At 44.0% G+C, this 11,995-nt stretch overlaps 1 protein-coding gene across 1 annotated transcript; it reads right to left on the reverse strand.

Annotated features, from left to right (window-relative positions):
• LOC130206937 (fibulin-7) lies at positions 1-11,726 on the reverse strand. The gene is made up of 8 exons (XM_056435226.1): positions 11,456-11,726; positions 10,117-10,279; positions 8,488-8,664; positions 5,940-6,065; positions 5,652-5,789; positions 3,302-3,439; positions 2,783-2,921; positions 1-1,144 (listed from the first exon to the last, which is right to left on the reverse strand). The coding sequence occupies exons 1-8, from the start codon at positions 11,531-11,533 to the stop codon at positions 772-774; spliced, it is 1,332 nt and encodes a 443-aa protein (XP_056291201.1). The 5' UTR covers positions 11,534-11,726; the 3' UTR covers positions 1-771.
• Positions 11,727-11,995: the final 269 nt, after the last annotated feature.

Consider the following 11,995-nt stretch of genomic DNA (forward strand, 5'->3'; position numbering starts at 1 on the left):
TGAAATGTTAGACCCACTTTATTTTAGCTATGTAGAGACATTTAAAATTCCAGATGAATTGTGTAGTGCATTTGCAAGCTTGCCAAATCAACGTTGATCCGAATATAATGATTTCTGGGTAACATACAGAATATGAGTAATAGAGGAAATATGCTCTGGTACACGACTGCATCTACTGTTTAAAAACATTTAAAAAACACCTTTAGTATAATGGATGGTGCTTAACCGAGGCAAGCTAGTACAAAAAACAACAACAATATACAGTAAATGATGAAAGATAAACGTGGCGAGCACTAATATTTCCAATAAATTAGAGCCTCAGGAGCACTAATGTCTTATAGGGATTCATCATCAACAAGGCGAGGGCAGTGCATCGGACCCTGAGCTACAGACATGATCTATGATGGACAACAAAGACAGAAGCATAAAGCAATGGCAAACACAGTTCTGCAGCCCTCCCAACCCATGGATGCTCATGCTTAGCTAGTTGTTATACATTCAAACACACTCAGTCAAACATCAGTCAAAGCTCATATTGACTTTAAGAGGCATATGATGTGTTTTGCCATACATTATTATTCATAATATAACTGTTATATTATAATATTGGCACTCTCTCACTCTTTTGGTAATTTGGCTCCTGAACAAATGCTAACCTGGGACCAGCTACTCAGGCAAATTAATTTCTGATATTGGAAGAAGAAACAGGACCAGTACACTCTTCTTTGCTCCTTTCCCCCCGTCCGTCTCTATAGTCGCTCTCCTTCGCTCTCAGAAGTTGTACGGTGAAACCAGAACGTTAACCTGGGCCACATGCTTGGCCTGAAAGGTGCGGTCGCTGTACTCGGACATGTCCACATCAACGCTGATCTCCTGCGGCCCGCGCAGCTGCTGGACCAGTATCAGCTCCCCAGTCTGCCGGTCTGAACGCTGCATGATAAAGATGCCTCGGGAGTTTCCGCCCACGATGCCAAAGCGCAGGCTGTCCGGCCCGGTGCGCCCCGGGGCGGCGGCGGTTGCCATGCGGAAAAGCGTTGCAGGAGTCTGCATGTTGGAGGTCAGAGACAGGTAGTGGAAGGACACGGTCTTGGGAGCAAGGTGGCAGGATCTGCTGTCCATGGGGCAAGGGTTTCTCTCACACTGACTGGCGGACAGAAAGGCAGCAAATATTAAGCACGGGGCACTACAGGGCAAAATGGTACATGTTCTCCATTTGGCAGTTGTGATGTAGCGCAGCCATTTAGTCACTGAGAAAACAATGACGTCGTCGTGTTCATAAGTGCCTCTTTGTGACTAAAGAGAAGTGACACACATGCATACAGAACATATGAGGTCATGGGCCTTGAAGTGTTGGATCTTAGAAAGCTGGGATAATTTTTTCTTTGCAGAACTTCCAAAATTCCATCTGTATGCACGACAATCTGAAAACCTGCCTCGCGTTATGAAATGGGGACGCGGCTACTGCCAGTCTCGACTCCACGCTCTCTCCCTTGTTACAAGTGTTTTCCCAAACATTTATTTATCCCCTGCGCTGGCAGTGGAGCAGTATTTCGCCACATTGATGGTTCAGTAGAAGCAAACAGAGCTTTGTTTTAAGCTCTTTAATGAGGCAGCTTGCTGATGACTAGGCAAATATGGAGATGGAAGTTGAAATATCTCCAAATATTTGGCCAGGACACAGATGTTCTACATGGTTTTAAAGAAAATTAAAACAAATGTCATGCAGTAAAGTTCTGTTGATCATCCATATCCTGTCACCAATGATTTGCTCCACTGTGATGCAGCATTAACCACATCTATTGTGTTGTATTGTCATTAAAGTAAGATCTGTGAGCATCACTGTAACAACAACAACTTCTAATGCAGCAATTACAGCAGGTCAAAGTAGAACCAGGAGCTTAGTTGGTAAACTAGCGGATATCTATAACAGTTGTTGGAATTCTTTCATCTGAAGCCTTTAATTTCTCTTCCAAAAAAGTTTGGTTAACTTGGCAGTTAGTTGTACTGCTGCAAAGCCAGATTTCAGCAGTTACCATGGCAAGTTTAATGTTATTTTTACGATTAACAATATGGCCAAAACTCTGTCCAAGTTGCATGAAACCTGAATACCTCATCTTGAGAGCTCCAAGGCTGTAACACTTTGCTAAAGTACTCCTCATCAATGGCAGTCAATAGATGTATTCTACAACCCTCTAACCCAGGCCTATTCAACTAGCGGCCTGCGGGCCGCATGCGGCCCGTTTGAGTTTAACTCTGGCCCGCAAGACTGCCTGCAAATCACTATAGCTTGGTAAGAAAAAATAAAACTGACGGACACGCCTCTTTTATACATTGAGACATCTAACCCAGAGCCATCGAGTTTCACTCCCCCCCCCCCCCCCCTCCCCCGTCAACAATCCTTCTCGGCTCGCGCGCGACTCTCACTAGCACCCCCCCCCCCCCTGTGCGGCCCTCACACCCCCCGTGATTTTCTTATTCGGCCCACTTGCTACTGAAGTTGAATAGCCCTGCTCTAACCGGTTCACTTCATGGACTACCTGCACACCTGAACACAGCAACGATCCGTTTTTCTGCTTTTCTTGCTAGTCCAAGACAAAATGTCCACCAGGAGCCAATTAGTGTCTCACAGTCGGTTTTGATTTTACATTCACGTGGTCATTTGAAAGTTGATGATAATTTCCCGACTGGCACGAGGAAGATGTGATCCTGGTTTACTTTTACCGAAAGCTTTTCACTGGCAAAACCGATGGCAACGGGGTCACATTGGGGTCTATCCACTTACAAGGGAGATGTCTTCACGTAGCTGATGTTGCCATGAGAACGGGGACACTCTGGGTTGACGCACTGAAAGCCTCCCCCCGTGTTGATACAAGTTGTCCCTCGGCTACAGTTGTGCTGCTGGCTTAAACATTCGTCCACATCTGGAAGACAAAACAGCAGAGGCATGTAAGAATGAGAAGGGTGTAAAGAGACTTGCCAGACTGACTCCCTGGTTACCGCAGTCTGAGCAGGGGGTGCTGCGCTGTGATTGTTTATTTGGGTTTTCAGATTAGTCTCATGTCCTAAAGATCCCTTCTGCGAGGAAAGGATGAAGTCACTCATTCCACTGGCAAGCCATGTCAGCGTCAGGGGTGCAAATGAAAGTGGTAACGAGGTCTAGGGCCGACAGACACCTCTGCAGAAACTAAAGGCTCCTCTCTATAAGACGCAGGTATTCCTCTCTGGAGCTACATACCCAGCCAGATCTGCAGCTCGGGCTCCGTGAATGAGCCTTTGTCCTCTGTTCCCTCTTGTCACTCACCCTCACAGTTCCGCCCGTCTGGGAGCAACTTGTAGCCACCGGGGCAAGAGCAGAGGTACGAGCCCGGGACATTCACACACTCATGGATGCAAAGCTTCCCTCCTTTGTCGAGCCGGTACACTTCACACTCGTTTACATCTGATGGGAAACGGACACAGAAATGCATGTCGTAAACACAGTGGCGGGCCGTCAGGGCCAGCAAGGCCTTCTCTGCTGGCCTAAACATCATCAGAATATATATTTTTTTCTAAATATATTTTCCCACAAATATGTATTCAATTATTTCCCAGAGTAAGAGTTATTCTCTTAATTTCATAGCGTTCCTCTTGGTTGCGCTGCTGCCAGCGCCAGGTTGAGATTTGGAGGGCTGGTCTTTATGTTAGATCTTTTATCCAATCATATTCAGCCATCGTGTGTTGCCAGGGGCTAAAATCTGCCCTTAGGCCTTCAGAATCAACATTGCGGGCGCTGGTAGCTTCAAGTGAATGGGAATGACAATGTTGTGTCAACCAATCAGCTTTAGAGTTGGCTCCTCTAGGCCTTCGAGAAGGCCCCGGAACCGCACAGGAGCAGCGAGCAGGCGGAGTGCTGCACGTCTTTGATTGGATTACCAATATTGAGAGGCGGGTCCTATGGGCAGGTAGATGCAAAACCTCAGAACTAGGAAACTGAATTTGATAAAGGAATTAATTCGCGGACTACAAAGCTGTTTTTTCAACCCACAATGGCGGAAGGAGGAGAAGATGTCGATTTGGTCGAGCATATACTTGAAATCTGCTTTGGGTGCGACAATGCCCTGTTTAGTGAACAAACGAGTGCAAGTGACTTTTTTCTTCTTCTTTTTCTCCGTCCCGATGCGCGCATTCTGCAGCGCGCGAGACAGAGAGCCGAGAGAAATGACATGCTGTTGTGTAGATACGATCAACATCAGACGGCTGTTTAGTTTAATAAATGAACAGACGTGCTATAGAGAAAATGACGGGGGCGGGCCAATTTTTTTTAATGTCATGCGATCTACCAATACTACGCCGCGATCGACGTATTGAGCAGCCCTGGTCTAGAGCCATGGCATCATAATGATAGTAATAAGAGGTGGATTAATTCGGGTGGGACTGTGTAGGACCTCACTGAAGGCCCAGGCCCCAGGCCCACGGCCCGCCACTGCGTAAACATGTATCACATGGCCATTGTGCACCTACAAGTATAACTAGGAGGCACCCGTTGGGTAATGATATGCCTTATATAGTTTACAACACACACCAAGAAACCACAATATGTTGTTTCTGTCCCTCAGGTTAGTGTCAGTCTTGAGGTCCATCAGCATTGTGGCATCAACACATTTAACGACATGAAAACACTCATTCCGAAATGTTACTCAACCAGTTACATCTTAAAAGCAACTGAACTGTGACCTGAATGGATGCTAACCAGTTTGAGACCTCTCAAGAGGATTATTTTATTTGTCACAGACTGGTCCCTCAGATTTCTCTCATTTGTAACAATTTGGTTACTCTGGGATCTTTTCAGCAGCAAAGTCCCTAAAGAGAGGTCATTGAGCAACCAGCTTCAGGGAACTGCTCTGTAGCTGACCTTGCTGCCCTGTGAGGAGGAGAAAGGACACTTCGCCCACAGTGTCATGATCCAGAGTTTTTGTGTCTTGTTTCCTGTCTTATTTTGAAGTCCCTGTCTCTCGTGCCCTCGGTTTCCCTGAACTTCCTGTCCCTGATTGTTTCCTTCTGTGCGTTTCCCTAGTGTGTCTTGATTGTTTCATTCCCTTCACCTGTCCTCAGACACTCCTCTGTCTCCTTTATTGATCATTCCCTTCACCTGCCCTCAGCCACTCCTCTGTCTCTTTGATTGTTTCATTCCCTTCACCTGTCATCAGCCACTCCTCTGTCTCTTTGATTGTTTCATTCCCTTCACCTGTCCTCAGCCACTCCTCTGTCTCCTTGATTGTTTCATTCCCTTCACCTGTCCTCAGTCACCCCTCTGTCTCCTTGATTGTTTCATTCCCTTCACCTGCCCTCAGCCACTCCTATGTCTCCCTGATTGTCTCATGTCGTACACCTGTCCCCCTCCCCCCCCTATATATTGAGCCAGTCTTCCCCTTGTCTCCTGTTGGTTTGTTGTCTGTATTTGCTAATGTCGCTAGTAGTGTCTTTATGAGTGTCACTTATTACGGTCTATTCCTCTCAGTTTTCCCAGTGTTCCTTTGTTAAAACCTTTTTCCTCGAGTAAAGATAGTTTGTGTTTCTATTTAAACCTGGAGTCCAGCCTTGTTTTCTCTGCACCTGAGCCTCATCTCTGGACACACAGGGATCTTTTAAGGAACACATAACTTGCAGCTCACCCTGACAGATACTGTTGTCGGAGGTGCCACTCATGTGAAAGCCTGCATCACAGCTGCAGTGTTGGGCTCTGTTCACTTGGGCACAGCGAGGTCTCCGGCTGAACGCTGGATCATTCATAACACTCCACTCAGGTGGGGCTGTGTTGGGAGAGAACATAGGAAAGTTGAAGATCTGTACATTTAATCTCGAGAAGAAAAAATTGTAAACATGTACATTAGTAGATCTCAGTCTTGACTGACAAGAACATACCAACTTAACAAAGAGTCTCAGACATGTGTGGTACTGACCTGTCTGGGTTTGATGCTGACAGCGAGAGCCACTCCAGTTCTGGGAGCAGGTGCATTTGTACTGGTTAACACCTTCCACACAGGTACCTCCATTTTGGCAGGGATTACTTTCACACTCTGCTACATCTGTCGGGGTGGGACAGAATAATCATTGTTGTCAATTTTGTTCTAAACTTGCAGCTTCTTCCTTCTGAGATATCTATTTTTGAGATGATGTTTTATTTTGTTTATCAATCTTGATGCTCCCTTTGACACTGTTTGTTGTCACAGTTGTAATCTGTGAAAACAGTTTGAAATCTTGGCCTCAGGCTGAAGGATCTTGTCTAGTTCTTCAGGCAGAAGGATACACTTGTCTCCAAACATAAGTGTATCTAGTGGTATCTTAACAACCAGTGTGCTTCTATCACCTTTTATACAATAATAAATACAAGGGCTTCAGAATAAAATACATGAAATAATTTAACACAATGATCGGCAGAAATCCTCTGCAGCCCAATTTATCACATAGCAGAAAATGATGATAAGATTAGGTCCTCAAAGAAAAAAAAAGGGCAACAAAAAAATAAAGAACCTCTGTCAGCCCTTCTCGTCTACCATCTATTCAAAGAGTGGCAATAAGTGTCCACCCAGTTTAATAACTGTTGCTTAAAATGAGAACTGGTACTGTCATTATGGGCACAGTGTGTCAACAGTACATTTCGAACACCTTGTATTTGTTCCATTTGTGGAAAAGTAGTATTTTAATCAAATCAAATGGGGAGGAGTCATTAAAATCCATCTTGTGCTTTCATGGTCAAATTGTTGGTGATCGTCTCTGGACATGTGTTTTTCTCATAACTTTAGCTTTGTGAAACACATAAGAAGCATTTTAAAATGTGAGGGGTTCACCTCTCTGCAAAACAAACAGTTGAGAAGTACCTGAAAGATTCTCAGGTTAACAGCAATTATACTTATTAATTTCATGCAAACTTCATTTATATTTCTTCAAATGCATTTCATCTCCTGAACAAGTGCAAAATTGGTATCTATGAGTACAGTAGCATCTGGAAATTCAAATAGTGGGATTCAAAAAGAGCTGGGTGACATACTACGCTATGAATACATACTGAAGACATCTCTGTGGCTACTTTAAAGTGCAGATCTATTCATTTACCCCCCAATGTTAAGTCTTAGTGTCTTTGTTGTGGCATATAGATTGACTAATCATCAAACAGTGGCCACAAAGATGGACAACTGTGGGTCAGTGGTTAGCAGGTTCGTCTTCCAATCAGGGGATTGGCGGTTAAATCCCCGCCCTAGTCGATGTGTCCTTGAGCAAGACACTTAACCCTGAATTTCTCCATGGTGAATGCATGTAACATGTAAAGTGTCTTGCTATATACATTAAATAGATTATTATTATAATCCTATATAGTAAGTGTGGCCACTCAATACAGAAGTCCTGCAAAACGCACAACAACAACAAAGGGTAACAAACTGGATAAGAAACATATATTCTGCTCTTTGTTTCTGCAGTCAGCTCTTTGAGTTGTGTAGTTGTTGATGTCATGAAGCAGCCTCTGCTCTCTGAGCCCACAGTATACTGGATGACAACCAACCCCTTTCATGTTTATTTGGCTTCCCCAGGGGCCACCACAGGACCATAACATGAAAAAGCCCACTTCACTCTGCTAGATATTTTTAAACTCTTCTTAACTTTAAAGTGTTCACACTCTGTCAATACTGCTCTTTAAGCATGACTAAATGTATACCTCTTATGCCAAGCTGAAACACACAAACAGGGATCATACTGTGCAGTGCACGAATGTCAATAAACGTATGCACATGTTCAACTGAGTGCGCTACTTGGAATTTTTGGTAGAGTTACACCGGCACAGGCTGACCGGGCAATCAATAGCATGCTTAACATACTTCTGTGCTATCAGACCATGGTCTGGGTATAATGTCTGGACCTAACCCCGTCTCGTGGGACTACTGTCAAAGAACCAGGGAAACATGAGCAAGAGAGGTGGGGTTTCTTACAGTTGCCCAACCACTGCTGTTCATGAGGAGTGGAAACCTGGAGGGAAAGGCACCCCACAGTGGAATGCAGTACAGGTGTTTTTCTGTGTTCAGAGACATTTAATGCCATTTTAACGAGGGCTTCATTCAGTACGCCGAGGAGCTCCAGCCACGCTAAAGAATGCCTCTTTTCTTTGCCTGTTATCTGTGTGTGTGTGAGGAGCTCAGTTTGGCTTCTGGGCTGCTGTCTCTTTCAGCCATAAACTGGTGTGGGGATCTCTGCTCCAGCAGTGAGAAATGCACAGACATGGCACTTCCTGGCCAAAAACATTCCACTGAATCAGAAAAGTAGTGGCTGTGTGTATGTATGTGGAGAAAGTCATGGGGGTGAAAAGCTCCGCATCCTGTGATGAAAGCATACAGCAGCTGAAGTGAGTCTGCATTCCTCACCTCAATCGAATGCAACACTGGTCTCACACATAGTTAAAAAAAGAAAACAGGCTCTGTGGCAGAGCGATGGGCGTGGAATTCTGTGCGTCTTGCTCACCTTTACAGATGACACCGATGCCGGTCCAGGTGCCATTGACCCGGCAGACGCGAGTGGCAGGACCGACAAGATGGAAGCCCTGGGAACAAGTGAAATGGACCTCATGTCCAACAAAATATTTTGAGCCAAACCTGGTTCCGTGAGCAGGGGCTTCCAGCGTGGGGCAGGTGGAGGGAGCTGTATGTGTGAGAGAGAGAGAGAGAGAGAGAGAGCACGAGAGGAAGCTGGTTACATGTGGAGTAAACCTCCCGACATCCTCTGGCATTCCCTGCCTGGGGATCTGCACGTGTCACTGGGCAGCGCAGAGGAGACGACAGTTCAAATGCCTCGTTTACAGTCCAACCAGTACATCGCCGGCCATTTTTATGAGTCACAATTTCACCAGCAGCCAAATGTTATGCTATTTTGCATGCTCCGGAAAGTTTAAGGTTTGTATAATATAGAACGTAATTACATTACACAACTTTGTGAATGGATTAGGCTTTTGACTTTTTTGAGAATGTGGGCCTCATGCCAGTCAGAGAACATGTTTCCTATGAGGGAAAACCACCACTCACTTGAAGATGAAAGGAAAGCATATACTGGAGAATAGGCAAGAACAATATAGGGCATGTTGATTCAGATTATAGTCTACATTATTTGACCTATGCATTTATTCCAAATGTTTCTGAATCAATAATCTATTCACTTTTTATTTCAATGTGTATTTCTGAATTGTTATCCTGAACATTTAACGCTTGTGGTGCAGTAATTTCACTTCTGTACTTTCATTTTGTTGAGCCTTTACTGGTATAAATGAAAAATATCTGCTTCCTGCTGTCTTGCCAAGTACTTCCAGAGTTATGGACTGCACCGGTCCATCACTAACAAATTGGCCTCAGTGTCTACTGCCAAACAACACAATTCCACAGATCCACTTCCCCTGTCAGGTACCCAGCTCTGTAACTGAGATGACTTTGCGCTGTTGGATGAATATGTAATCCCATAATAAAAGAAGCGATATCTGGCTCTCTACTAACAAGAAATCTGTTTGAAGATGAACTTCAAACAATTAAATGTACCCGAAATGTTGTACATTATATACTTGGGAATATTATGTTGCCTTTATGACATGTGAATAAGCATTCACTGGATTTCCAAAATTTAGCCGTATCATGCATGTGGAACTTTACGGATTATTAATTGCACATCCACACATTTTGTAAACTCTTTGTGAAAATAAATGCGTAAAATAATAAGAGCTTTTAGAAGTGTATAACTCCTATAAATATAAACACCACACATCAATTCACCAAATTAGATACAAGTACTCCTAAATATCTTTATCAAAATCCATGACATATGTGATTGTGAAAGGGCCGAATGTAACAGAATGTAAAACACTAAATCATACATATAGGATAGTTGTATCATTATGAAGAGATATGCACTGGGCATCCCTGCATAGCTCTGCCCAACCTCAACCTGTGTGACAAGGGAGTCCGTTGCATTTAATAATTATCAACTACTCTAGAGCATGTTGATGGAGATTAGGATTCCCTTTCAGTAAAGCACAGATGTAAATATGAATTGAATGAGGAGTATGATGACTAAGGTGGCGGTATGTGCTGTTATCTGCTTATGACTCACCAGCTGACTGGTCAGCTTGAGGTAACTTGGAGACAGAATTCTGGAGAGTGGCCAGCTTTGACTTCATGATCCTGAGGCCCTCTGTAAATCGCATCTCCTGGCCTTTCAGAAACTTCTCCATTTGACGAAGCACCCCGACCACCTGGTGCTTGTCCATGCACGTCTGTGGATAAAGTACGAGTACTATGAGCAGAATTAAGAAAACGAGCACAGGAATCAAGTACTGAATATGATCTGTGAATAAACACAAGTGTGCCGCTGTGGTGTAATTCAAACTAAACCCATCTTATGGTTGTTCTGGTCACAAAGAGTTTACATTGATATTAGGATAAATGATGTAACATGTTTTTTTTAACAATTTGCATGATGCGGTCACCATGATTCCTTTTTAAACTCTTTTTGCTCTCTATTGAGCTCTATTTTCCATCAAGCCTCATTACACTCGCATGTGAGATATTCTAGGCCCAGCATCTCTCTTCTTCTCTCCTTTCCACTTGATATCACAACTCTAGTGGCAGACACAGCTGGACAAAAGCTGTTTGGCAGATGTCAATGTGACCTAAGTCCAAAATGATGTTCTTCTGAATATTTTGCATGGGGGTAGGAATGAAGGCACATTGGAGAATCCTGAATGAGCAAACTTAAAATCGCACGGGTGCCACTAGCAGTTACTTGAGTTGAAAAACTTGTCAAGCCATTACGACGTTCCTCAAAAAAAAGTGCCTCTAATCCTTTCAGGAGGGTTTATTAATAACATGCTCATTGGAACGATTTCTCTGTGAAGCATACCTTACATTCCTGCACTTGCATTTGGAGGGACGTGCACAAAAAACACTAGCTTCAATACATAAAAATTCAATGTGCACATAGTTTGGACTTGTGCAGTAGTTAAAACCATGCTCTGCTCCTTTCCCCTTCAGGCAAAGGGGAAATGCCACCAGCAGACAAGACATGAGAGGACTCATATCCGGATGCTCCACGGGACGTTTTAGGTAAAAGCAAAAAGTGTCGTGCAATCTTTCCAGTAAAAAAACTGTAGACTGAGATCACTAACCACAATCATAATAAGCTGGAAAAAGAAGTTTAACAGAATAAAACACAATATTATTAGATGAGAGGGAGGGGGAAGGGACATTTTTGTATGGATAATATAGGATCAAGATATTAAAATAGATACATTTTGACCAAATTCATAAACACTTCCCAAACACAGTGTATGTAGTCATATTTGGAGATTTGATTAAGGAACCATATGTCCAAACACACCTTATAGAAACAAGTTGCCCAGCCGGCAGCTCTTCGTAGTTCCTGCATTTGAGGTACAGTAGATTGCTCTTACCTGAACGGCAGCATTGCCACTCTGGATGGCTGTCAAACACAGCAACAGCAAACACCTGCGTCGAAAGGACAGTGCCATCTCCAGCAATAACACAGTGATGCTGTTCCCTGTTGGTGTTCTCCAAGATTTGGTGCGTCTGTAAAATACCCCAAACTAGTATCTTTTGGGCAGCTCTGTCTCCTTGTTTGAGGAGTTTGAAGGATGCTCATCAGGTGTCCGACACAGAGATGCGCTCCCGTCTCACGATCTGCGTCCTCGAAGAGTTCCGCCTCTGAGCTCTGCACGCCACCGAACTGTTTCCTGCAGCAGGAATCCCTCCCACCGAGATACTCCCAAACATGTGTGTATTTTTCTCTTTACATCTCCATGTTGCTGTCAAGGAAAAGTTTACCACAGTCAGCTATATCTGGTGAATTGCGCGAGTATGATCTTAACTTAAATATGTGTGTTAAATCCGCCCCAAAAAAAGGGGGGGGGGATTGTTTACTTATCCATACAAACTCAAAAGACTGGATCTCTTCAGAATAGGATCATCCTCGG

This window comes from Pseudoliparis swirei, chromosome 17 (genome assembly GCF_029220125.1).
Source record: "Pseudoliparis swirei isolate HS2019 ecotype Mariana Trench chromosome 17, NWPU_hadal_v1, whole genome shotgun sequence".
Lineage (NCBI taxonomy): Eukaryota > Metazoa > Chordata > Actinopteri > Perciformes > Liparidae > Pseudoliparis > Pseudoliparis swirei.

Bases quoted from the DNA above. Each gene is read 5' to 3' on its own strand.
- LOC130206937 (XM_056435226.1), bottom strand. From the start codon at position 11,533: ATGGCACTGTCCTTTCGACGCAGGTGTTTGCTGTTGCTGTGTTTGACA. The intron at 6,066-8,487 runs GTGAGCAAGACG...CCACCCCGACAG, and splicing joins CATCGGTGTCATCTGTAAAG to ATGTAGCAGAGTGTGAAAGT. The intron at 1,145-2,782 runs GTAAGTGGATAG...TCTGTCCGCCAG, and splicing joins TACGTGAAGACATCTCCCTT to TCAGTGTGAGAGAAACCCTT.